The sequence below is a fragment of the Onychomys torridus genome, chromosome 3, assembly GCF_903995425.1.
Source record: "Onychomys torridus chromosome 3, mOncTor1.1, whole genome shotgun sequence".
NCBI lineage: Eukaryota > Metazoa > Chordata > Mammalia > Rodentia > Cricetidae > Onychomys > Onychomys torridus.
The window spans coordinates 35,180,423-35,207,884 of record NC_050445.1 but is presented as its reverse complement, the minus strand read 5'-3'; the positions used below and the strand labels follow the sequence as shown (position 1 = coordinate 35,207,884).

The window sequence follows — 27,462 nt, the reverse complement described above, 5'->3', positions numbered from 1 at the left end:
CTCTCTCTCATTTTTTTTTTTTCCTTAAAAAAAAAAAAGAAAAGAAAAGCAGCAATTATGTACAAAATACTGTCGGTTCCTCTTGGACCATGAACACGGCGTGGACCACTATGGCTCCTCCCCCATCTTGCATCCTGTGCTCTGGAGCATACCCTGCTCCAGCCACCATTCAAGTCTCTAGGAAGCACACGCAGCCTGCTCCAGACTCCTACTCCACAGCAGCGGCAGCTGGATGGCTGGGCCCCCTCTGCAGTCTTTCCCCGAAGATCCACAGCCCTGGCAGCGTGGAGCCAGAAGCAGTGTCCCATTCTGTCTCCTCTCTCCTCCACCGGGGACAATCCTGTTTCCAGTGTGTCGCTCCAGGAAGGACGTCAGAGCTTGTGGGCTAGGAGGGTAGTCAGCTTGATCTTGCCATCCATGGAGGCTGTGAGGCACGTCCCACAGTCCATGGCCGTACTCCAGTCCACTGTGACCACAGGGGCCCGGTGGCCACCCAGACTCAAGCAGCTCTCGAGAACTTTCTCATCACTGCCCAGCTGCAAAAGGACAGGAGTGAAGGGGAAACATTAGCAGAAGAATACACACTTCCACTCACTTTTTTTTTTTTTTCTGGTTTTTCGAGACAGCGTTTCTCTGTCGCTTTGGAGCCTGTACTGGAACTAACTTAGTAGACCAGGTTGGCCTCGAACTCACAAGAGATCCACCTGTCTCTGCCTCCCAAGTGCTGGGATTAAAGGCATGCGCCACCACCAACCAGCCCCACATCCATTCACTTTTAGTGTCCAAAAACTACCTTGAACCTGGAGTGGCCACCCCATTCTGAGAATGTGGCCTGGCCCACATCCCCACCTTTCTGGATAGCCTATTTATATTTGCACTTTCCTGGCTGTGGTCAGCCCACCTCATGTGAACATCAAGTCCCTGAGATGCTCTTTGAAAGATGGTATTTCCTCTGCTGCCTTGACCTAGCTAGGGGCAAGTGCTCCTGCACCTCTCCTGATTGTTCCCACAGCAGCCACCTGTTACAGCATCACCTGTGAGTCACTGGCTGAGTCTGCATTGTGCACCTGTTTATTCATTCGAGACACCCTTCTCACCGTGGGCATGCAAACTTTGGGAGGGCAGGGCCTCCATGATCAGCTGCAACACCCCGAATGGGGGCCTGGCACAGTAAGGCCTTGATTAATGTGTGAACGAGGCAGCCCTCCAGCATCATACCCTCATCTAAGAATGCACACATGTGTGGAGGGCCAGATGCTAAGAGCTCTGGGAAATGGAAACAAGATGGCTGCTAGCAGCACCACTCTATATGACAGTTGTGAGCAGGTGGCAGAAAAGTCCGGCCATCGTGAAGAGATCACTATAAAAGCCATCAATTTATTTATGGATCGGAAAAATAGAATCTAAAGTTTAGTAGACTCCCTAAGTAACTGGAACCATTCACGACGGCTTAAAAATTACACAGCAAAGCCTATCATCCCATCACATAAAGTGAAGGGGCAAAAGGCTGCACAGTTTACAACAAAATGCATACACAACCATTCCTCCACATTGACAGTAAAGAACAACTCACCCGAAGTCAGCTGAAATCAATCCTTACAGGGGAAAAACCAGGCTTGTCACCTGCAGTGGTTTAGAGCGTCTCGAAGGAGACCCACAGGAGAGATCATGTAGCTAACTGCTGAGGGAGGGCGAGAGCACAGTACCGCCCTCAGCAGAAAGAGGAGCCTTGCTGACGGCAAACCCAGGTGTCACTGGGCATGCATCAAGTCAAGCTCCTCCCGCTCGACCCACATGCAGAGTCTGCCCATTCTGGGGCCCACGGCCTGCCCTCTTCCTGGTCTCCAACCCCTTCCTTCTCTTTCCAGACCACAGACTGAAGCCTTCCTCTAGGTCTTCCTGAGACTTGATCCCCACCCAGGGCCTCCCCTGGGAACTGCTCAGGACTTAGCTGGCTGTCACCTACTTTCAATGCTTTCTAACTTGTGTATGGGCCCCAGGAGAGCACAGATCACATTTTCCTTGGTCCACTCCACAGTGCAGAGGTGCCAGGCCTAGCACACAACTGCTGCTCAGAACCCAACCTGTTAACTGATGAACACAGGCATCGAGAGACACTGAGAGGATACCTTAGAGGACCCCTAAGTCTCACCGACTAAACACCATGGGCAGAGAAGCGCTCACAAGTGAGACTAGAGGTGGGCGATGAACTCACGGCACCAAAAACATGCTCCGGGGCTCAGTCCTCACCACCCATCCACTGGATGATACCAGTGAAAAGGACGGCGCTTACAGCATTTCATCGTGCACAAAACCCCACATCAAACTGAGCAGCTCTGCCCTGAGAGGTTAGGGGGTTTTTTTATGTGTAAACAGGTACAAAATCAGTGAGGATTCCACAGGCTGTGGTGACACCTTTAATCCCAGCACTTGGGAGGCAGAGGCAGGCCTGAGTTTGAGGCCAGCCTGGTCTAAAGAGTGAGTTCCAGGACAGCCAGGGCTGCACAGAGAAACCCTGTCTTGAAAAACAACAACAAAACAATGAGGACAAGCCGGCAAGAAGGCGCAGTGGGTAAAGACACTTTCTGCCAAGACTGGGGACCTGAGTTTGATCCCCAGGAACATATGGTGGAAAGCAAGAACTGACTCCGACAGGCTGTCCTCTGACTCACACACACACACACACACACACACACACACACACACACACACACACACAGTGTCATACACACATGGACCTCCATACAAAAATAAATAATAGAGAAATGCAATCATGTTTTTAAAAAGACAAGAAAACAAACCACCGAAAGACGACAACAAAACGGGCCGATGGCTCAGTGGTTAAGAGCACTCACTGCTGCTCTTGCTGAGTCCAACTCCTAGAACTGTGTAGGGTCGTTCACAACCACCTGTAACTCTAACTCCACAGGATCTGACACTTTCTTCTTGGTGCCACACACTTGTGCATAAATACATTCAGCACACAAACACACAAAGATAAAATGCATCTTTAAAAATAAAATCAAGGGGTTGGGGATTTAGCTCAGTGGTAGAGCACTTGCCTAGCAAGCGCAAGGCCCTGGGTTCGATCCTCAGCTCCACAAAATAAATAAATAAATAAATAAATAAATAAATAAATAAATAAATAAATAAATGAATGAATGAATGAATGAATGAATGAATGAATGAATAAATAAATAAATAAATAAATAAATAATAAAATAATAAAATAAAATAAAAACCATGTAGACAACTTGCATCCTAGTTTCACAGAGCACACCCTCCAATTTCTGTCTCACATGTGGACTTTGGTGTACCGACCCACAGGCTTCCCATAAAATAACCTGTTCTAGATCGGTTCTGGAAGTACTCCACCTAGCACAGCCCCACGAGGTGCATTTCCCTGCCCACACTCCCAAGCTCTCTGCCCTGTTTAATGTCTTCATTAGTATGTATTATTTCCAAGGAGTAAGACAAGAAAAGGGCAGAATCTTATCAGACACAGGGCACAGGGCCACACTCAGCCATGCAGGACACAGGACACACTCAGTTATACAGGACACAGGCCACACTCAGCCATGCAGGGCACAGGCCACACTCAGCCATTCAGGACACAGGCCACACTCAGTTATACAGGACACAGGACCACACTCAGCCATGCAGGACACAGGACACACTCAGGTATGCAGGACACAGGACCACACTCAGCCATGCAGGACACAGGACATGGGTTCACACTCAGCTATACAGAACACAGGACATGGGTTCATACTCAGCTATCCAGGACACGGGACATGGATTCACACTCAACTATACAGAACACAGGACATGGGTTCACACTCATCTATGCAGGACACAGGACATGGGTTCACACTCAGCTATACAGAACACGGGACATGGGTTCACACTCAGTTCTGCAGGACACAGGACATGGGTTCACACTCAGCCATGCAGGACACAGGACATGGGTTCACACTCAGCTATAAAGAACACAGGACATGGGTTCACACTCAGCTATGCAGGACACAGGACATGAGGCCACATTCAGCTATGCAGGACTCGGGACACAGGGCCACACACAGCTCAGCTCAGCCAAGCTGACCCCCAAGGAGAAACCCCTGCCCAGCAGGACTCTGCTCCCCAGTCACCTTGTAGATGGTGCCTCCCGTGGCAGAGCATGTCAGCATGTAATTGCCCTCTGAGTCGAAAGCGAAGAGTCGGCCCCTGGGAACTTGAACCTGCTTGTAGCCACTGTAGCCAGACAGGACAAAGGGGCCAGTGGCATCTGAAGGGAGGTTGTACTCGGACACCTTGAGGCCACTCTTGTGGATGTTCCACTGGATGAACTGCAGACACAAGGCACCACAGTGTCCCTCAGACATTCACACAGAGGCCACTACCCAGGCTCCCTCAAAGTCCCCTACAGTGGCCACCACCTGGTCCTGGGAGGCAGAGCCAGGGCTGACCACAGGCAGTGAGTGGCTGCAGCAGCTGCCTCCCTTGCTAGTCCCAGAGCCCGGAAAAAGCCTTTCATGGCAGGAAGCAACACAAGGCTGTGGGGACCACAGTCCACCCCTCAGTCCCATCTCTCACCATACAAGTTTTTGTGGGGGGTGGGGGATGGGAGGGCGATTCTAGAAAACAATGAACAACCTCACATCAAAGCTCAACCCTCCTCTTTCCTCTGGTCTGAGTTCAAGAGAGGACAAGGGGCAGTCAGCAGCTTTGCAGGGCCTCCTGGTCTCTTGGGTGGGGCGGGGGTGGGGATGCCTAGATTCTCCGGACCTTGGAACCAAGTATAGAGGACAGATGGACAGATTCCAAACCCATTTTCAGTTTCTCAGCAGTACAATCACATGCTGAGTGTGTGTTCTCCGTTTCCCTTGTGATGTGGATAATTAACAGTCTACACTGTGGACCGGCTACTTGGCTTCCCTGGGAGTCTGACCCACACAACAGGATGTCCAGCTTTAACTTAAAAGCCCTACAGAGTTTTCAAAGGAAGAATCGAAACACGACACTGTGGGACACATCTGTAATCCTGTCCCTATGGGAGACTGAGGCAGGAGCATCTTGGAGCCCAGGAAGTTGAAGCCAAGCTGGACAGCACACTAAGATGTGGTCTCAGAATAACTTAAACAAATATGTATCAATACGGTCAGGTGTAGTGGGTCACTTCTGTTATACCAGCACTTCGGAGGCTGAGGCCAGCCCTGGGCTGTAGAGGAAGATATGATCTGACCAATACGTATTTGTTTTGTAGTCTTGGTTTTCCGTGGGGGACACGAACTGTATAAAATCCCACGGGGTCCAGGAGAAGTCTTCTTCCACCTCTGCCTACCCTCCCCTTCTGTCCACGGCCACTGTCGTTCCCACTTCACAGCATCCTTTCTGCAGAGGCAGTCTACAAAGGGCACTGTCTCATGCTGTCTTAGGAGACACGGTTTCCTTTTTCCTTCTTCGGGCTTTGCTCAGACCTGTTTCCCACCAGTATGCTGACTCCATCCCCGCCCCCAGCAAACTCCGAGCATTGTCTTGTGACCATGACCACAACTCACCAAAGAGCATCTTCCCCTAAATGTGGTTCCATCTATGGTGGGATGAATCAGTTTTACCACAACTGGGAAAACAGTCTACAAGAACAGCCGAGTCCCACTGAACTCACTGAGCCCCACAGAGACGCTCAGAGCTAGACTTCTGTCTATCCCTATTTTGCAGAAGATGCAATGGAGGCAGAAAGAAGCCCCAGACGACAGAGCTCATGGATGGTCCGGCCACCGCTGAGTGCTGCTGCTGCCTACCTTGCCGTCCTCACCGATGCTGTACACGGCATTCTCGTCACAGCTGAATTCCACAGAGTAGACCTCCCCGGAGTGGGCCTTCCAGCTCATGGCACACTCGTTCTGCTGCATGTCTGAGAGAGCAAGGCACTCCTTAGCCGCCGCCGACCACAGCTGGGAAGGGTGTGCACAGCAGGCCCCTCACCCTCCAGGACAGCCACTCTAGAGGCCTCCCGGACCAGAAAGTGCTGACCCTGCCAAGGCCACCTGCCTCCGAGCAGCCACTTGACTGGGCCAAAGGGAGGACTGGGGGTCCTTGGGGACAGCTAGTGCTTACTGGGGGGAACATGTCCTGTAAGACATTGGGATCTTTCCTCCCAGACCTCCACAACTGCCCCCAAGACACCTTGGGGATCTGTTACATAGGAGTCACCTTATCCCATTTTAGAACCTAGGCCCGTCTCCCTGGGGACAGAGGACAAGCAAGTGAATAGGATGGCACTCTTCTCCTGCGACCTCTTACATTCCACACAGGTGACAAGACTCGGGCCAGTCAGCTCGATGCCAAAGGACTACTGAGCTCTGTCCCCTCCCATGTCCACAGACAGGAAGCACATGCAAGTTGACGGCGTGTGGTGCACGTTTTGAAAGCACTAAGCAAAGCCAAGCAATACGATGCATTTGAAACTGGGCTTCTAAAATGGCCTCGGCTCCAGCTGGGCCATTTAAGGAGGGGACCAGGGTTGCCCCAGCACAGCTTACATACCAAAGAGCCGGATGACACCATCGGCTGCCCCTGTGACCAGCAGGTTCCCATTGTGGTTGAAAGCTGTGCAGTTGATGGCGATGGGCTCTGGGTCCAGTGAGAACTGAAGCTATGGATACAAGCAAGACCACCATTAGCAGACTAGTCCAACGCAGACCGTGCTGGATGCCCCTGCCAAGGCCTGTTTCTGAAGAAAGTGATCTGTGCCTCTGTGAAAGCACACTGACTGTCTGATGTGCTCTTTTGAGAGGTAACGTCATTGGGCCTATAGACACTCTAGTTTCTGTGCTGAGGCAATAGTCCAGGCCAGGGCAGTTACGAGTGACCCATATCTCAGCTGCCCATGCTTCCCTTCCTCAAGTGGACTCCAAGCTAAGTCTTACTGAATACTCCTGGTGCAGAAAGGAACTAACAGTATATCAACTGCCTTTCTCTACAGGCAGTCCTGAGTGACAGGACACACACATCCCGAAGCTGCTCCAGTCCCTTCCTACGGAGCCCAGCATCTCCACAGGACCTAACAAAGTCACCTCAGAAGAAGTAAATAAGGTCTACTAGACTGATAATAATGAGGAGTACCATTTCCAAACATACAGAACCCTCCTAGGCCTGAAACTGCAAGACCGATGTTAGATGACGTCATCCACATGGACAAGTGTTGAGCTGTAAACAAGGGGGTACTCCAACACCAAAGACAAGGGGAGCACAAGAGCTCTGGGGACTAGTGAATCCAACAGGCAAGGAACACTCAGAAGCCTGGAGCCCAAAGTGAATGGTCTGACCAAGTCCAGTGTTAAAAAATTCCCACACGCTGCTAAGACTCCAAAGAGGAACATCCTCTGTGCATCTCACAGAAAGTGCTAAGAAAACGCACCTCTCTGCCAAGTACAAGCCACAGGCTGGTGTGGGTTTCCAACCAAACTCTATGTAGTCTGAGGATGGGTTTCAAAGTTTTCAGTTGTTGGTGGAGCCCCTGGCCACCTGGCAGAAGTGAAGGCAAATCTTTTTCAGGGAATTATGTCTCCCCCAATAAGCCTCAGAGCATCCACAAGGAGAAAGGGCCAGAGATGGGAACCTGAAGTGGAATTCACAGGACATGGGAAGATAACGTGGAGAAGCAGGTGTCCAGGGAGGCGCAACTGGGTGGGATCACCGGAACTGCAGAACTGACAATATGTTTAGTAGAATGCCAGAGTGCGGGAAGAGGAGACGGTAGCATGACCAAGCCAGTGTGCAAGGATGGCACTGCATTCTTGGAAATGAGAAGCAGGACCTGAATGTCCCCACAGGCTGATTTGAAGATCAGAGACAGTGGGGAGAACCTGCTCTGTTAAAGCTGAGGAAGTGATGTCATGAAGACAGCAAAGTGAAGACAAGGAGAAGACAAGAGAGAACCAGAGAAATGTTAACACTGGAAAGAACGTGACTAAGAATTTTCCAGAACTGGTCAAAGACACAAATCCTCTCATGCAGGAAACGGAACACATCCAAAGCTGCAATTTTAATTTTATTTATTTATTGAGGTTGGAAATTTTATTTTATGATGGTTAACAGTTTTTGAGGCAGGGTCTAGAATATTGGAGACTAACCTAGAACTCCTGATCCTTCCGTCTCCATCACCTAAGTGCTAAGTGCACAGACAGACATGCACCACCACACCCAGTTAGAGCTTTTTTTAAACAAAAGCATTTTCAGTTTAGAAAATCCACACTGAGATACCCAGATCAGATCTCAAAATAGCCATAGAGGAGGGTGAGCCGCACCGAGAGTCAGCCTCTTTGTTTCAGCACAGACTGCCAGAAGAGAAGACAGAGCCAGAGGGTTAGGGGGCGGGCCCCACTTCCAACCTGAATACAGAATTCTAGAAAAATATGTACCCTGCGATTCCACACACATAAAGCTTGAAGGCCTGTGGAGCAGAAACTATGGTGTGTGTGGGCATCTACCCATGTGCCAAGGCACCTGTCAAACTCCTAGGAAACAGCAACTCAAAACTCAAGACAGGATATCTGTGAAAGGGAAGGCAACAGAGACCGGAAGGGCCTGTGAGTATAAAGATTGTTGGGGCCAACAAGATGGCTCAGTGGGTAAAGGTGCTTGCCACCAAGCCTGAGGACCTGAGTTCAATCACTGTGACCCACAAGGTGGAAGAGAACTGACTCCCATGGGTTGCTTTTTGGTCACACGCGCGCACACACACACACACACACACACACACACACACACACACACACACGCACACGCACGCACATACACACTTGAAATGTTCTTTAGCTAAAGGAAGTACTGGTGACATGCGACCTCTAAGTGGGGAACCCACCCTGCTGCCTTCTCATTTTCCTACATTCTTTTCTAAGTAAACTTAAGGTTTATGAATCCTACTAAGAACTTTGGAGGAGCACCACAGAATGCTCAGGACTAAACTGGTATGGAGGACAGCTGCGGAGTCCCCAGAGGGGCCCTGCAGCTCTCCCACCAGGGGGTGCTGTGGACAGGTTTAGAATATGTCCCTAGAGACACGGGAAAATGGTCAGCAGGGAAGTAAGGTGATACTGTGTGAGCGGAGAGGGAGGGAGGCTCTGGGGGGAAACATCCAACATCTAAGTTGGGTATATTTGCCAGGGAGTGGAAGTCAAGAATCCAGGGTGGTCTATAGGCTGAGCGGCCTGTGAGATGTCCCCAGTGGGCCCACGGCCTGTTTCCACAAGCAGAAGCACAAAGGTGCAGCCTAGGCCTCTGGAAATTGGTCCCTCTTAGACAGGGACCCTCGAGTGCTGGGGACACCAGGGCAAGGTGGGCATTGTAGGCACTCAAGACTTCTTCTAAGCATTGAAAAGAGTCACGTCCAGGAGCACCACCCCCCCAAGCAGGTGAAGTAACATCACTTCTCTCCAGGGCTATAGTGACAACTGCCAGCACTACTATTCTGGAGGGAACAGGTCCTCAGCTCCAGGGAGGTGGGCCATGGCTAGTCTCCCCGCCAGCTGCCACCTCTGTCCTTGGTACTTCAGGCTGCTCCCATGATCCCCATGCAGCTTTAGGTCTTTAGTGGGTGGGAGAAAGACTGGAGCTGTCTGCTAAAACGTCGGCTATTGAGCCTGCTGGTGGGTTCTGGGTAACCTAAGTCTACGGCACAACACTATGGCTCATAATCTGCCCAACTCAGGCATGATACTTCTCAGCACTTAAAACCTGGGAAAGTTCTCGCAAATCAAAATCCTCAGGTGAAAGCATTAAAGGGAGACAATAGTCCTCAGAAACACAGGGAGTGGGGGCAGCACGCCCTCCACACAGGGTGCCCTCTGGGCAACATGCCCAGCCCCAGGAGACCTGCAGGCGGTCCTGTACCTGCTGCTTCATGGTTTTTGTGTCCCACAGCAGCAGCTTGCCAGGAACCTGGTTCATGCCTTTGCTGCCAATATCCAGGGCCGAGGAGTCTGCCTGGGAGGTGAGGCTTGGAGCTGCAGCTGAACAGACGAAAGAAGCCCCATTGGGGCTGCAGGCAAGAGACAGGATTCTGCAACACACACAGGCCAGGGTCAGACAGTCACTACCACAGGCCCAGAGGTGAATCCCACTCCAGGAGGTGGGGCTCACACAGCAACTGCAGCAACCCGAGGCCGTATAGTACACGGGGCGGCTCCTGCTCACCTGGGCATGTCGTCATTGATGTTGATTTCACAGAGGTTCTTCTTGGCTTCTGTATCATAAAGACGCACCGTCCCCACACCACTGCCCAGCAGGAGCTGGAAGGAGAAGAGGCAGGAGACTGAGGAGGACAGCACAGGGGTCAGGGAGGACCACCATGGTGAGAGAGGCCAGGGCTGTTCCTGGATGGTGTGGCGCTGGACAGGCTGCATGGGCGAGCTCCTTACCCACTTATCCAGGCAGCCAGGAAACTCTGGCTACACTGGGCCTCACTCAAAATGCCGTGAAGAGGGAGGGGCTGGGGAGATGGCTCTTCCAGAGGAGCCGGGTCTATTGCCGGCACCTAGATAGCTTTTTACCACCATCTAAACTGCAGTCCCAGGCTCTGATGCCCTCTGCTGCAGACTCAGGCACCAAACACATATGCGGTGCACAGACATACATGCAGACAAAATATAAAAAAGATCTTGTTTTGTTTTTTTAGATAGGGTTTTTCTGTGTAGTCCTGGCTGTCCTAGAACTTGCTCTATAGACCAGGCTGGTCTCAGACTCAAAGATCCACCTGCCTCTGCCTGCTGAGTGCTAGGATTAAAGGTGTGCGCCACCACCGTCCACCTGGTTAAATTTTTTTTTAAAGAATGTCATGAAGACATCAAAGTCAACGTTGAATAGACACACAACCGCAGGTCCCCAGCTTTGATCTGACTCCGGTCTGAGTGTCCGGGCAGCCTGGTCCCCAGTATTTTGATGAGAAAGGGGCAGGGCACGGAAGAGTTGGGGCTAAGCTGAAAGGTGATTAGACCACGGGGGGCATCACTCTCAGGTGAGATTAATGATGGGCTCCAAGTGAGTATGTTCTCTCTCTTGAGGGTTGTTGAAAAGCAAGCTTTGCCCCTGGCTCCCTTCCTGGCTTCCTGTCTCACCACGGCACCTTTCCCTTTGGGACAAGCCCCCATCATGATGAAGGGGGCCTTCACCAGGATCGAAGGGATGCTGGAACCATGTTCTTGAACCTACAGAACTGTGGGCTAGATAGACTTCTTTTCTTCATAAAAGATCCAGCCTCAAGTATGTTGTGATGGCAACAGAAAGCAGATTTCTCTGGTGTCTGTGGGAGAGGAGAATCTTTCCTCCCTTCTTTCAGCTTTAAATCCCAGCTCTCCCAACCCTTCCTTCTCGCTCCTATGTTCTCTCCCTTTCCGCGGGCCTGGCCCTGGCCAGTCTTGGGCTGTGGTAACTGCTCCATTTGCCTTACAGCTCTGGCTCCATCAAGGTCTCCAGAATAATATATTAATAATAATAATAACAATAATAATCATAATCACAATCATAATCATAATCATATACGCTCCCTGCCTCTGGGACCTTAGGACTCATTTGAGGAAAAGTAAAGAAGAGAATAACAGAGATTAATGCCAGGGCAGGCCAGGTCTGGGGTACATTAGCTAGGCAATGGCCTCTGAACCCACTTGGCAAGTGGACACCAGTTCAGGGACTGAGATGAACGTCCTATGAGGACAATTCCTTCCTGTGTTTCCCAGACAGCTGGAAAAATAAGTGTCTGTCTCTTGGGCTGCAAGCAATCAATTTTAACTCCTTAACTGCAAGCCCTCTCTCAAATAGAAAGTCCACTGGGAAAATGAGCCCTGGGCCACTCCCTGAGCGACTGGGCCTGTGGGAACCTCTCACAGTCCTCTCAGCAACCTAAGCTGCAGCTCTTTGTGCTGGGACAGGCAGGTCTCAGCAAGAGAAGAGGGCATACTTTATCAGAAACACGGGTGTTGGGAGTGGGGGAGGTCCAGGGGTCTCTTGACACAGACCAGCAGACTGTCTTCCACAGTCTCGAGGAATAACTTCACGGTCCCTCCAAATAGGAGCCTGCTGAGGCATTCCTAGATGTGTGGTCCTGGAGCCCCAACTGGTGGCCACCAGAGAGGACATTCAGCTTACCTCAATCTTGACTTGTCAAGAGCCTCTGAGAGAGAACTTCTGAACTCAGAACACAGAGCAAGCTCTGCATGCAAAGTGTCACTTACCAGCCTGTCTCGCTTGGTGGCCCACTCCAGAGAGAGCAGCGGTGACTTAGAAATGGAGGATGCTTTGGTCTGCATGATGGGGTTGAAGGACCACACTTTGATGACCCCATCTACATCTAAGCTGGCGACTCTCCTACCAGAGCAGTCCACTCTGTGACAGACAAAGGGCTGGGTTAGTGTCCTGGCCGCATCCTCTGAGGCCAACAATGATACCATCACTCTCCCAACTTTCCAACTGCATTAAAAACACCTTCACTCAAAGGATACATGTAAACCACTCTAGAAACATTCATTCATCCAAGAAATACTATAGGACACCAGAAACACGGCTCATCTTTCTGATAAAAGTAAGTAAAGATACTGCATTAGCCTGCTGAACTGACTCAGATCCCTGGAGCCCATATAAGTGTGGAAGAACCAGTTCCCAAGAGCTGTCTTTGACCTCTATGTGCATGCATACATTTACACACACACCAAGCATGCATATGCACAATAAGAAATACATAAATACACAAATGGAATACCAATACACACTGTGTCATGCAAGGCTGTGCCAGGAACATGTGAGATGAACAGCAGCAGAGTGTGCCCTGGGGGCACCTGCCATCTGAGATTTGAGGTATCCCCCATTAGGCTCCAAATCAACCCAAGGGCCAAGCACAGATCAGGGCTGTCCAAACATGAGCTGTCTATGTCTTAAGGGCACATGCCTTTAGTGGCTGTTGTTCAAGGCTGCGCTTTCACTATGCCTACCTAAATGCACACCTACACGTGTTAAAAATTTCCACACAAACACTAACATAAAGCAAATAAAACCGAATGGTCTGAGGGAGACCACTACAACAGAAGTGTCCGCCAGGACCCCACTAACCCTCTCAAGGACACTTCCTGCCACCAACGTTCTCACACGCTGCCTAAAATCCCAGCCCCCCACCCCTGGGCCCACCTGCAGTGCATGATGGATGAATGGTGCTCCCCATACTCCTCCTGGCTCAGCACTATGAAGGGCTGCTCGGGGCGGCCTCCCTCAGAGCCTGCTGTGGACACCCGGGCCAGCGGCTCTACTGGCCCTGTGTGGAGTTCCAGGCAGGGCTCAGCTTCTGGGCCACTGCCTTCCGGCTTCTTCTCTGTGCACTGTGACCAGCAAAGCAGGGACATGTCAGCTTAGAAAGGGTCTCCTTCACCGCAAGAACACACCAGGTGACTAGAGCTGGTCACTGCCACTTGAGGTCAGCTCTGAGCTTCGAGAGCTATGCACAGCTCCCCTGGGAGAGTAGGGTGCCTGCTTCCTGGAAACTGCAGTCTCCTCGTAGGCCCTGGTTGGGGAGAGGGCTGGTCTGGCCCTCTCTAATGGGACTCAGCAAGACTGTGTCTTGGTGTAGTCCAGAGGGTAGTGTCTCGGTCAGGGTTACTATCACTGAGATGGAACACCATGACCAAAGCAAGTTGAGGAGCAAAGGGTTTATTTGGCTTACGCTTCCACATCACTTTTGAAAATCAATACAAGTCAGGACAAGAACTCAAACAGGGCAGGGATCTGGAGGCAGGAGCTGATGGCCATGTCATAGAGGGGTGCTGCTTACTGGCTTGCTCCTCATGGCTTGCTCACCCTGCTTTCTTACAGAACCCAGGATGGCACCACCCACAATGAGCTGGGCCCTCTCACATCAATCACTAATTAAGAAAAAAAAAAAAAAAAAAAAGCAAAGTAGCAATGAAATACTTTTCTGGGTGGGAGTCACCACAACATGAGGAACTGTATTCAAGGGTCGCAGCATTAGGAAGGTTCAGAACCACTGCCCTATAGGCTTGCCAACAGCCCAATATTATGGAAGCATTTTCTCAACCAAGGCTCCCTCCTCTCAGATGACTCCAGCTGTGTCAAGTTCACACAAAACTAACCAGCACACCTGACCCCTTGACAACTTGACACACAAACACGTCACTGTTAAGCTACAACCTTTCCTTTCTTGGTCATCCCCATGATCACACATTAATAAAAACATTTCATAGACTTAAAAAGTCCCCCAGCCTTACAAATTGAAACACTTTAGAAGTTGTCTCTTTAAAAATACGTAGTCTCTTCTAAAATCCAAAGTCCTATAAAACTCCAAAATCTCTTTTTTAAAACTTGAAAGTCTCATAGCTGTGAGCTCCTGTAAAATCAAAAACAAATTGAATACTTTCTTCCTTCAAGAAGAAAGAACCAGGGCACAGTCACAATCTGAACAAAGCAAAACCTAACTCCAACGGTATAAATAACTCAATGTCCAACATCTGGGATCCACTCATGATCTTCTGGACTCCTCCAAGGGGCTTCTCTGGCTCCACCCTCTGCAGCACACACAGCTGGTCTTCTAAGCCAGGCAGGCTCCACTCCACTGCTGCCCTTCTTAGTGGTTGTCCCATGGTACTGGCATCTCCAAACTGTTGGAGTCTCCTGCTACAAATAGCCTCTCCTGGGCTCTCTTCGTGGTGCCAAGCCTCAACTTCTCTGTGTGTCCCCTTCAATCACAGGGCTTCAGCTGCCACTGAGGCTACATCTTCACCACTGGCCTCTCCTGGTCTCTCACAGTGCCAAGCCTCAGCAGCTCTCCACGATCCCCTTCATGTCTTCAAACAAGTACCACCTGGGTGACTCTTAGCTACCAAGTTTGGCTACCAACCATGGCCACCTCTGGACCAACAGCTTCTGGTGGTGATTCTCAGGAAACACTTCCCAGAAGATTTCACCTTAGTGATGCTGGTCTCTTCTTAATCACTGCTAATTTCTCAGCTCGAGCTGACCAGCATCCATTGTCCCAGTAGAGCAAAGGTGTCTGTCTGTTCAATGGTGTCAGTCTCTTGTAAATCCCAGCTGACTCTTTAGCCCCAACTGAGCAGAACCACAGAATCATAATTCAAAATAGCAAATATTCAATGGCCCTGATAGTCTTTAAGTAACTGTCAAATTTCCTCCTAAAACGTCACAAGCTAGGCCTCAACATTCATTTCTTCCAAGCTCCCACAGAACAGCTCACCAAGCTTTGAACACTTGATGGATCTTCTCACCCAAAGTTCCAAAGTTCTTTCATAATCCTCCCCAAAATAACATGGCCTGGTCTGTCATAGCAATACCCCATTGTCCTGGTGGAAGTTCCTGTCTTAAGTTTACTGTTGCTGTGATGAAACACCATGACCAGAGCAAGTTGAGGAAGAAAGGGTTTATTTGGCTTCCACACCTCACTGTTCATCATCGAAGGAAGTTAGGACAACTCAGACAGGGCAGGAACCTAGAGGCAGGAGCTGATGCAGAGGCCATGGGGAGGTACTGCTTACTGGCTTGTTCCCCATGGCTTGCTCAGCCTGTTTTCTTATAGGACAGAAGACCACCAGCCCAGAGACAGCCCCATCCATAATGGGCTGGCCCCTCCCACATCAATCACTAATTAAGAAAATGCCTTGCAGGTTTGCCTACCGCCCGGTATTATGGAGGCATTTTCTCAATCAAGACTTCCTCCTCTCAGATGACTCTAGCTTGTGTCAAGTTGACATAAAACTAGCCAGCACAGGTAGGGAACAGTTTAACAGAGTTGACTGTGGGTAAGCCCCTGTGCTGAGTGACTCAGTTTATCCCTGACTTACGTCCAGATGATGATGTTACCACCCCACCTACAGCTGCAGACACTGGACTGCGGCAGAAGCTAGGCACCTTAGGGCACTGGCTGGCAGAGGGGAGAACCGGGATGTGAAGCTAGGTCTGTTGGCGGGCCTTGGCAGTGCATCTATGCCAGCCAGCATCTCCTCCTGATGAGGGGACCAAGGAAACGGAGGCAACGGCCAGGCATGAAGAGAGAGTCCAGCATCTACCTCCCTGTGGCAGCAAGAGTCCTTCACCACAATCCTTTAAATGGGCAGGAGGGACCAACCGGGAGGAAGCATCCAAAAGGGCGAGCGGGTATAAGTCACTTGGGCTTTTGGCAGAGACAGCTTACACTATCAGCAAGAGCAGATGCTGTCTCACATTCTCAGAGCAAGAGACCCCTGTCTCCAGTGCTCCCCACAGGGACGATAAGGCCACAGCCGCTAACAGAGCAAGTACACGGCTGTCAGCACAACAACCACTCAGCAGGGACTCCGGGGGGGTAGCAGAAGAAAGATGCTGTGAGCCACTGTGGCAGACTCTGAGGAGATCCAAGTCCCAGGCCCCATGCCATGCTACCACACACAGGTCCTCCATGGGAAGGACTGGTATAGTGGGGTCCTCAGAACTCGGACAGACCTTTCTGGCCCCTCTTGAGGAGATCCTACCAGGAGAAAAGCAGGCAAAACAGAACCCAAACACCAGTGTGATGATCACCAACCAGGCCAGAGCAGGCTCTGCCTGCCAGCAGAACTCAGAGGAACCCCGAGGGGTCCCTCAGCAGCCTGGGCACCCTATACCTGGGAGGAGGAGGTGGAGAGCAGCTCCCTCCTCTCCTTGCCATGGTCCTGCAGACGCCGTTGGCGCTGATGTGTCCAGCTGGCCTCCCCAGGTGCTGGCCCGCTCAGAAGGCTCTTCCCATCCTTGGCCCCGGGCACTGGGTCCTTGCCCTTGGAAGCCTACAGAACGAGAAGCAGGGTGTGAAAAGTCTCTTCCAGGTTGTCCAGGCAGTGACTCTGGACCAGGAAGGATACAAATGCCAGGGAGCAACTTCTCTCTCCACCAGCTCTCAGGGACCAGACTGAGCTCCTCCTGCCCAGGTCACCTGCTGGCCTCAGCCTGCACCCTCCCCCGGACAGAAGCAGAGAGAATCCTTTCGATCCAACAGGAATTATCAACGTTTGTTACAATGAAGGAACCCAGTACTTACTGGCCCCACACACTGAGTGGGCGTGAAAGGCCCGAATTACTGCTCATGGGAAGCATACAGCAAAGCAGAAGCCCCAGCCTACCTGCTGTTGTTGACAATTGTTGGCTCTTGCGGTTACAGAGCCCAAAAGATTTTGGGAACTGTGGTTTATAAGTACCCCCAACACACTCCCAATTCTGCCCCCAGATTTCTACTGAAACCCTGCAGAGTGTGTGTCCACAGTGGTATGAAGCCAGATGTAACGGCTCTGCCCTGTAATCGCAGCACTCAGAAGGCTGAGGCAGGAGGATGGCCAGAGTTTGGCGCCAGCCTAAGCTACAATGTGGGACTCCATCTCACTAATAATAACAATGGCAACAATAACAATAATCCTACGACCATTTCAGTAAGAGTGATCATGATTTCCATGACCTATCAGGAGCAGGCAAAATGCTGTGAGTAAAATTTTTAACACTATCTGTAAATAATACTTAAAGCAGGAAAGTCTAATAACTCTATATGTCGCTCACTTAACAATAAAATACCATTTATGTTTTCTGTGTGCTCATCCTTTAACAACAAAGAAGGAAAAAGAATTCTGGGATGGCCATGGTGAGAAAAGATGGAGCCCAGCATGCACTGGCCAGCAAGCTAGTGCAGAGCTCTGTGTCAGTACCTACGCAGTCCACAGGGACATACTGTCTGTCACATCACAGGAAGTGCCCCCACCACGTACTGCATTTGACAGCGGTGAGACACATCTGCAACACTATCTAAACGTCTACCCATCACTTAGGACAAAAGGACAGAGACATCAGAATGTCATCGTCCCGCCTCCCCCTTCCCCAGGGAAGAGCCCCAGAGGCGAGGGATATCGTCATGGCAACCGGAGTAAACAGACAGTGGGGTGGACAGAGAAGCTCAGGACACTGGGAAAGAGGAGGGTGGCTCTAAACAAGAAGCCCCTTCTGGGTGGCCCAGGGGGACAAGCTAAGGCCACCAAGGGGAGTTGAAGGGCTTGTACTAAGAGCTACAGGCAAGCAAATGCCCAGCTTAGAGAGCAGAGAGCCGCAGCGCGAGAGACTCTTCTGACATGCAGCAGGACAGGAGAGAGGGTAACCCTGAAATCTACTTCCAGCTCTAAAACCCTGTCATTCCCTGGAACCTCAGATCTACAAGTTATTTTTAGAATTGAAACAAATGCTGAGCCCAAATAACCTACCATCAACTGCAAACAGCAAATGAGGATAATGGGGTACAGCTCAAAGGGTAAAGTGCATGAGGACCTGAGGTTGGTTCCCTAACAACCACGGTGAACTCCAGGCTCAGTAAGAGACACTGCTCAAAACATAAGACACTTGATGTTAATCTCTGTCCTCGATATACACACCCATACACCCATACACTCATGTACACACATACTGCAAAGAGACACATACATACAAAAAATTAAAAATGATAATAGAAAATGACTTAGTCAGTTTTTTTTTTTCAGACTGTAGACAGCTGTGGTCTCCATTAAGGATCTGGAAAGCACACTGAATATACAGCCCAGGGACCGAGCTTTGGTGAGCTTGTATTTTAAAGGCAAGCTAACAGATGCTTCCCTGAAAACTGCACGGTTTTACCTTTAGCTGTAAACTGCACACAAAAAATACACCATGCCATTCAACTTAACTATGCAACTCATAGTTCCTGAACTTATCTAAACCATGGCCACAGGCTTGCCCAAAACAGTCTTTGTGTTTGCTTTCAACCTGCATGAGGCTGGATTTCAAGAGACTCAGCGCTCCACCCACCATCTATCAAGCTTCTAAAATGCTGCCCGCTGAGAGAGAGCCAGAAAGCAAACGGCAGAGCATGCCTAGCCGCATTCCGAAAGACCCGAAGTTCTCCTCCTAAGATTTGAACTTGCGGAAAAGCAACTGCAGAGGTAGCTGACTGATTTATGACTGTCTCGGCCCTCAGCGATGCCGAGGCCGCAGTCACACCGCTTTGACAGTCCTTGAGATCTCAGAGCTGATTCCTAGGACCTTCAGGAGCCCAGCTCCTACCTTAGCCTCCGCTGGGCACTGCCCCTGCTGGACACTGTCTCCACTGGACACTGCCCCTGCTGAGCACTGCTGCCTCCGCTGGGCACTGCCTCCGCTGGGCACTACCTCTGCTGGGCACTGCCTCCGCTGGGCACTGCTGCCTCCGCTGGGCACTGCCTCTGCTGGGCACTGCCTCCGCTGGGCACTACTGCCTCCGCTGGGCACTGCTGCCTCCGCTGGGCACTGCCGATACCAAAGGCACTTCTGTCGGCTCTATTCCTTCCCTAAGAGTCAACACTACTAATTATCCCAAGCAAACTGCAGAGGGTTTAAACAATGAGCCAGAAGTAAAAAGAAAGTGGCCTGAGTCCAGAGCCCATGCCGTCTTCCCAGGGTCCCGCTCAGTGTCTCCCACTCAACAATATTAACTCATACACAGTCCTGTGGCCATCTGGTGCAGACTCCCAGCATGCTGGGCACAAGCTGACTCCTAAACCGCTCCAAGGGAGGTGGAGGAGGAAGGTATAGACTGACAATCTGCCCTTTCAGTAACTAGTAAAAACACATAAAAAGAGAAATCGAGGTCTCAAATAAACTTGCAGACATTTCTTGAGTATGCTACACAGGCGTTCTACTGAGCCACATCCCCACCGAGCATTTCCAAAGGCAGTGAACTCTGGACTCTGACCACCAGGAAAACCACTCAGTGGGACTCTTGGCTGCTCTGGACATAAGCTGGCATGAAAGGCCTCTAACCATATACCATTAAATTGAAGGATGGTAGAAGTCCTTTGCAGAACCAGCAAACACCACGTTTAAATGAAGACATGGACTTAAGGACAGCTCTTTAATTTACTGTTGGCCAGACACCTGTATCACTCAAAATTCCATAACCGCCAGAATTCACACGTGAGCTACCCCTAAACACTCAAAACCCCTTCTGAGTTCACAGGAAGCCTGAGCAGAGGGAAGGGGCCCTTCCAAACCTCCTTTCTGCCACCATCTGTCACTTTGCAATGGAGCATGGCAGACTGAGGGTTGTCACAGAGGTGCAGAGGGCACAGCTACTTGGGGCTGGAAGGCCGAGAGCGAAGGCCTGAGGTTCAATGAGATCCACTGTCGGCATGACCATGCACACGCTGCCCTCCATCTCAGCATTCACTGCCAGCCAGGGGTGAGATGGGAAAGGGGTTCATGAGGCATATTTTCTGGTTTTTCCCCTCAATTCCTCCTCTACAGTTTTATCTCTGTTCTCATCCGGCAAAGAATGCACGGGTCTACACGGCTGGGCGGGAGGTTGGAAGGGAGAAGAGAGAAAAGGAGAAATGAATTTGGGATCTCATAGCACATCCAAAACTTTGGCCCTGAAAAAAGGACCCACGTGTCCATGTGTGACGAGGAGTCCTAAGTGAGACAGCCGGAAATACCTTGACAAGCACACAAAGGCAGGGCCCACACTCACCTGACTGCTGAGGGAGTCTTTCTTGGCTGAGCTCTGAGTCTGAGGGGGGCCTTGGGCAGGTGACAGCCTTGAAGGGCTCTTCTTACTCTGAGGCAGCAGTGAGGACAGGAAGCCCACTCGAGGTGACTGGGAGAGGGAGGCAGTCCTCTGGCTGCACACCATGGCTCTGGCCAAGTAAACACACCACAGTGTTAGGGCCTTGAGGGGGCTGAGGAGGATCCAAGAACACAGAACTCGGGGCCTGGGTCAGTGACTGGGGCCTTGGCTAGGTTCTGAAGCTGGGGCTTGAAGGTGGCATGATCTTTTGGACCATTTCCTGAACAAAGAACCCGAAGTTCATCTGGTCCAAAAGTGAAGTCTGTGGCTCTTAGAGAGAGACCCAGGAAAGCTCAGAATGCCTTGTTCCATGGCTGCTGGCCACACAGCCACACATTTCTACACCTGACTGTATTAATCCAAATGGGGATGAGCTGGGGTGACACAGGATGGGATGCAAAGACTGAGCATGGAAAAAAAAACAAAAAAAAAGGTAGGGGAGCTCATTATGCATGATTGTCATTTACTCTGCACTGGAATAGTTTGAGAATATGAGGTTACATAAAATATGCCACTAAAATGAACTCTGCCTCCTACTTTTTCTACACATCTACTAAAAACCTTCCATTACATCTCCGATGGGCACTTGACCTCCAGCTACAGAACCACTGCCTCTCTTGTATCACCTCAGACTTCTGCTTCAACCAGCTGTTTTTTAAAGGTCACTCAAACGCCCCCCCCCAACACACACACACACTGCCTACCTCTTCACACCCTCAACAGCTTCTCCTGAGGAACATCCCCACCTGTGGTGGCCAGTCCTTCCATCCTATGAAACAGCTTCCCTGGACTCCACCACCACGGACCCTGACACAGCTGTACAGTCTCCGTCCTGGGAGAATCTTACCAACTCGGAACCAGGTGTGCCAAAGCCCCCTCGGGCAATTCTCCCTCAGCAGACACCAGGGCCCACCAGGGAGGAAGTCAGTGTCATGTTCGGAAAAGCAGAGACAGCAGCGCCCCGCCCCGCCCCGCACTGACCCTTAAACCCTGAAGCACACTCACAGCTCCGAGTCCCCAAGGCGGTCCATACTGGAGACATAAGGTGGGAGTTTGTGTTGGACCAAGGCCTCTTCCTCTTCCTGCTGCTGCTCTTCCTTCTTGAGCCGATGGATTTCAGCTTGCAATGCAAAAAGCTATGGAGGGGCGAAGCTCAGTTAGCCAGTGACCTCACGTGACCTTCCCTCTACTCAGGGAGCTTCCCTGACACGCCGCATCCAGATCCAGCTGTAAGGAACACTTCCAATCACCAACAGTGGGAAAATGAGTCACAGCAGGAAATGGACTTGGGGGGGGGGGCGCTGAGAAAGCCAGTCACCCTTAGACATCCCAAACCACTGTGTTGTTTCCTTTTTATCATTTGATTTACTTCCTCTAATCACTTGACTTGTTTCTTCCTGAAACTGGGGGGGGGGGGGCAGGGATCTTGCTTTGATGTTTGGAATCTGCAAAATGGGCCTTTGAAACTTGCAGAGAAAAATATTTTTAATACATTATGGTATTACAGCATCTTTAGCCCTTGCCTGGAGACTACGAGGCAGCATCCAAGAATCTCAAACCCCCAAAGATCTTAAAAGCTTCCTTTTCCCAAAAATATCACTGACTTGGATCTTCATTTCAAGATAGGGAGACTCCAGGCAAAATGTAAAGGCAAGCCCCGGCATCTTGGAGCTAGTCTTTCATCAAATATGTCACTGAATGAGGACAATTGTATCTGGGTTATGAACAGTATATGTGGGGCTATAAGGAAAAAGACTGGGAGGATAATTGACAGATGGGGGCTGGAGAGATGGCTCAGCAGTTCAGAGTGAGTGTTGACCTTGCAGAGGACCCTAGTACCCACATCTGGTGGACCATAGAACTCCCACTCCAAGGGATCTGACACCCTCTCTGGCCTGCACGAGCACCTACACCCACATCCACACACCACACACATAATTTAAAGGAAAAAGAGATGAAAAGAGCCAAGGTGTGCGGTGTTGCAAAACGCACACCGACCTTTTCTTTTCACAAGTTTGTTCTTGTTGCCATATTGCTCATGCAGCACACACACCTGATTTCAAGCGTGAATCTCACCTCTGGTTATCAGGGCTGGCATAGCCCCAGATCCCCAAGCTTGGTGACTCACTTTTCATCTGAGAACAGTTCACCTTTTCTATATTTAACCAGCTCTCTGCTGCTACCCAGAAGCAGAAGTGTTTCCCAGCTTCCAACCCGGCTCAGAACAAACCTTCTGACGCAGAACTTCATTTTCTTCTTGAACCTGGTTGGTCCTCTGGCACTCAGCATCGAAGTTTAGGATCACAGGGACAGGTGCATAAGGTTAAAGAATAAGTCTGCCCAGAAAGATTTCCAAATCCTTCTCAGTGAAACAGTAGACTATGAGACACAGGGAACAGAGAACATAACAGGCATTGTGGGAAGGCAAGAGTCTCTTCCAGTCCCTGGGCCTGCTACTCCAGACCACCTGACTCCTTTGGACTCAGAGACACATGACAAACTGCCTAGCCATCCCTTGCATAATACAGAAATCCAAACTCAGGCATTTCCCCCAGCACCAGCAGTAAAGAGCTAGTAATCAGTAGACTTCACAGGCTATGCTTTAGCAAGGTCAATGCCAGAAACCCAGCTAAATGCAACACTGGAAGCAGGATCAGCCACTTCTCCAGGCTGTATCTCTCCCTGGCAAAAGTTTAGATGGATAAACCATTCTGTAGACTGCATAGCCACACACGGCCCAAGAACATCCACACTCCAGCTTAGTGTACTGGTTCTTCCCAGCTGCTGCCCAGAGTTCTTCAGGAATCACGGAGCAGGTAGAGCCTGTCTTAGGAAAGCAAACTGTAGTTCCAATGTGCATGACCTACTTTGCAGGGTCATGGCCTTGTTTTGCACTGAAAAGATAATGAGCAACAGGTTCCAGCTGCCCTAGAGAGCCCACGTGGCCATGCTGAGTTCTTTGGGAAGTCCTCAGGAGAAGCAGGAAGAAGAGAAAGGCAGATCTGGTAAAGACTGGTTCACACTTATCCACATCAGGAAGGGGGAGAGAAAGCAAAGGCAGGAACCTCCATCAGAAAATGTCCTTCCCAGAGGTCAACACAGCTGCAGTGGGTGGACTTCTATCACACCCAAATTTATCAGTACCTCAACAGGCAGTCCCATTTGAATGTAACTCCCTTCTCTCATAGATTTTCAGCCTAGAAAACATGAACAATGAGACTTGCTCTCACATCAGATCTTGGGCCTTCAACAAACAGTTATAGGCAGTGAGTCATAGCGACGTTTTCTCTCCCTCCCACTCTCTCTAAAGCACCCGAATACATATTCTTAAAACTACTCCATACTCGGGCAAGCTGAGGCACACTGAGGTCACTGTCCCCGAAAGTAAACCAAACACAAAGTCAGGTAGAAAGCTCCAGTCCAAGAAGCGTTTTCATTTGCCACCAAACCCCAGCAAAGGTAAGTCACACACACACACACACACACACACACACACACACACACACACACACACGCCCCAGAAACATGTGCAAGGCTGGCTGCTCCTAACCTTTGAGCTGACTGACCAAGTCAGGTACCAGTACCCAGAAGCTGCTAACTTGCCTGCCCATGCATATCAGCTGTTCCTGACAGCACAGATGCATAGCTAAGAATTTGTCCAGTCCCTCATATGACACACGTCAGTGATCTTCGGGTGTCTTGTGGAAGAAACGGCTGCAGCGTGAGTAGTGGCCACTCCTCAGAGTGTCCGGGAACCTCAGACTGTGGACACAGCCCCAGACAGCAGGAAGGATATGCATACACTGGAAGAGGACGCTCAGGAAGTTGTGCAGAGAGACAATGAAAGTGTCAGCCCACTGTCGAGAAAAGTAGGTAGCAAAGGTAGGGTTGGTGTCCGGAGACGGCAAGAAGGGCAGAAGAAACCAATCCTTCCATTCAGCCTGGTTCTGGAGTTCCGCGGCCTGCTTGGCAAAGAATTCCTGTGCCTTGTCATTTCTGTTTGTCTGCCAAGATACAAAGAAGGTTGCAAGGGAGGGGAACAAGACAAGTCCACAGGTCAGTGCCGACAGGAAGAGCTCCTGTCAAAACTGTATCTACAAACTCCACAATAAGAAGGAAACCATTACCCTCATTTCTCATTCCAAAGCTGGTTCATTCTGCAGTTCTGGGGCTAGGGATATAGCTCACTGGGTTGGTAGAGCATCTGTCTCAAATGCACAGAGCTCTGGGTTCAATTCCTAGCACTGAATAAAACCAGGCATGGGGGCACACCTGTACACCTAGCACTTGTATACAGAGGTAGAAAGATCAGAAGTTCAAGGCCATCCTCAATTACATATCAAATTTGAGGCCACCCTGGAATCCCTGAGACCCAGTTTTAAAAACAAAAATAAACTGAAATTCTAATGACAAAGGCCACCCTGAAAACTAATCCCAGGCTGAAGTTCAAGTAATCTAAAGTAGTCCCCCAAATCAGCTACATTTTGTTTTGTTTTGTTGAGATAGGGTTTCTCTCTGCAGCCCTGGTTGTCCGGGAATTCACGCTATAGACCAGGCTGGCCTCGAACTCTGAGACTTGAGTGCCGGGACTAAATGCTTGTGCCACCACTATCTGGCGACAGCTGCATTTTTTATTTCTCAAAGTTTATATTCTTTAAAATGCTACACAAATTTACATGCTTAAAACCAATAGGACATAGAACTGGGGAAACCAAATCAGATGATCGACAGATAATGAGACGTGGGAGACAGGGAAGCAGTCAAAACAAGAACCTGGATCGTGTAGACAAGATAAAAGCGGAACAGGCTGGTTTTCAGTTTGTTGATGGTGGGTCGATATATGTCCTCCAAACGGCTGAAGAGCCTGCGCTCCAGGTAGCTCCAATAATCCCGAAGGGCAGCCAAGTCATACACCTGCATCAGCTGCTGCAACTGGTCCACAATCTTGTCCACCTGGTGAGAGACAGTGTCATTGGAGGTGGCCAAAGACAGAGGAAATGCCCACCTCACTACACATAATACAAATTTCGTATTCCTCCTGTAGCTCCCAGACATAAAAACATATACCTCAGTTGGCAACCTATAAAATTTCCAAGATGTGTTAACGTAACAGCTTTCCTGATTATTTTCTGAAGCTAGATATATGGCTTGACCCTCCAGCAAGCTCAGAAATTCTGGTAAGCAAGAGCTTTGGCTTTAGGTGTTGGGTCTCCTTGACCAACTTGGTAATGTCCCTTCAACTTTGGTCTTGATTGCCTCACATTATAAAAATAAGTAAGAGTGAAAACGCATTAGACAGTCTCCAGGGTCCTCCTCCCAGCTCCACAACTTCAGGATTCCACCATCCTGAAGGTCACCAGTCCCACCCAAGCCTCCGTGGATGCTCCCTTCAGCAGAAGACAGTCACACCAGAGTAGACAATCCGAAAACTGTTTTGGATACCACTGTCCATTCAACACTTTTGTTTTAGAAGTAGATCAGGACCCTGCTGTCTGGAGTAGGGAGATGCTTTGCTTTGCCACCAAGTAACCACTAACCTCGCACTGGAGGAACCAATACCCTAACTTCCTTCCGTTGCTTCAGCTATGAGCTCACTCCTCCCTCGATCCAGCTGCCCAGGACATGCAAACATACAAATCATAGAAGTTCCAAGCCCTCTCAATGGAAAATAGTATCACAGAAGTTTGTGTTTTAAAACGTGCAGGGAGGTAGGTCTTCCCGAACCGCAGGATAAAAACTGCCAATGATCCTCTGATAATCCCCTAGAGATCTGAACCCAGACAGTGTTCTGGGCTGCAGCCCCCTTTGCTCCCGCTACTACAGAGAGACAATATTTGAATGTTTCTTCTGCCAGAACTCAACCTTGGCTCTTAAAGCGTCGTAGCCACGCCGGCCAACCATTGGCCAGCACCTGCAGAGAGGCTGGAATGGAGTGGAGCCCTGGACCAGGAATCAGGGACCTGAGCCCCGATGCTCCTGACTCACTGAGCAACTTCAGGCAAGTCACAACCATCTCCCGTCCTCAGTTCCTCCTAAGCCAAGCCAGGGCCAGAGATGTCTGCAGTCTCCCACCGTGCAGTGACAGCGCCGCCCTCGCCCCGGAGGGCAGTGCCGGAGCAGGAGGCCCGCTCCCCTATCTATCCGCCTCGGCCGCCCCTCGGGCCCCTCACCCTGAAGCCCTTCTCTTTGTCCGCCTTGATCTCCGCATCCAGCTGCCGCAGTGTATGCGTGAACCCACGGAAGAGCAAGTACTCCCGGACCAGCTCGTCGGTGCGCTCCACCGCCTCCGCCATCGCTGCGCGCGCGCGAGCCGCTAGGGACCCCAGCGGCTAAGGGCGGAGGGGCGGGGCCTGGGGGACGGGGCGGGGCCGAGCTCGGGCGCCTCGTACGTCACGCCACGGCCAGCCTACCCATCGCGCGCCCCGCCCCCGCCGGCGCTCCGCCCCCGCCGGCGCTCCGCCCCCCGCCGGCGCTCCGCCCTCCCACGGCTGTCCCTCTCTGCCGGGTTCCGGATGAGTCCTGCTCGGCCAGCCGGGTTTTCTAGTAGCCCCGGAGAGGCAGCTGAGTCGCTGACATCGCCGCCTCGGTCCAAGGGAATAGGACTGGACCTTGCGAACGTTCCAGATAATCACGGGGCGGGAAGGGACTGATGTTCCAAGCTCACTGGCATGACACTGCAGAATCTTTTGTCCTCTGCCCTCCCCTTACAAATGGAGAAAACCCGAGCCCCAAAAGGTAAAGTGACCAGTGTGAAGTCAACTCCCAGAAGCCCAGCTTGCTTCTCTTTTATTCTTTCCTGTGCTGGGGACCGAACCCAGGACCTCCATCAC

The 27,462-nt window shown here is 50.7% G+C and overlaps 1 protein-coding gene across 1 annotated transcript; it reads right to left on the bottom strand.

Annotated features, from left to right (window-relative positions):
• Window positions 1-151: 151 nt before the first annotated feature.
• Wdr91 (WD repeat domain 91) lies at window positions 152-26,980 on the bottom strand. The gene is made up of 15 exons (XM_036181575.1): window positions 26,803-26,980; window positions 25,406-25,585; window positions 24,429-24,636; window positions 22,863-22,945; window positions 21,638-21,768; window positions 20,537-20,702; window positions 16,653-16,811; window positions 13,177-13,364; window positions 12,231-12,381; window positions 10,198-10,292; window positions 9,895-10,063; window positions 6,547-6,655; window positions 5,802-5,914; window positions 4,149-4,346; window positions 152-536 (listed from the first exon to the last, which is right to left on the bottom strand). Exons 1-15 carry the CDS (start codon window positions 26,923-26,925, stop codon window positions 372-374), a joined length of 2,238 nt encoding a protein of 745 aa, XP_036037468.1. The 5' UTR covers window positions 26,926-26,980; the 3' UTR covers window positions 152-371.
• Window positions 26,981-27,462: the final 482 nt, after the last annotated feature.

Bases quoted from the DNA above. Each gene is read 5' to 3' on its own strand.
- Wdr91 (XM_036181575.1), bottom strand. From the start codon at position 26,925: ATGGCGGAGGCGGTGGAGCGCACCGACGAGCTGGTCCGGGAGTACTTG. The intron at 10,293-12,230 runs GTAAGTGACACT...TTCTCCTTCCAG, and splicing joins CCACCAAGCGAGACAGGCTG to CTCCTGCTGGGCAGTGGTGT. The intron at 6,656-9,894 runs GTACAGGACCGC...TTGTATCCATAG, and splicing joins CAAAAACCATGAAGCAGCAG to CTTCAGTTCTCACTGGACCC.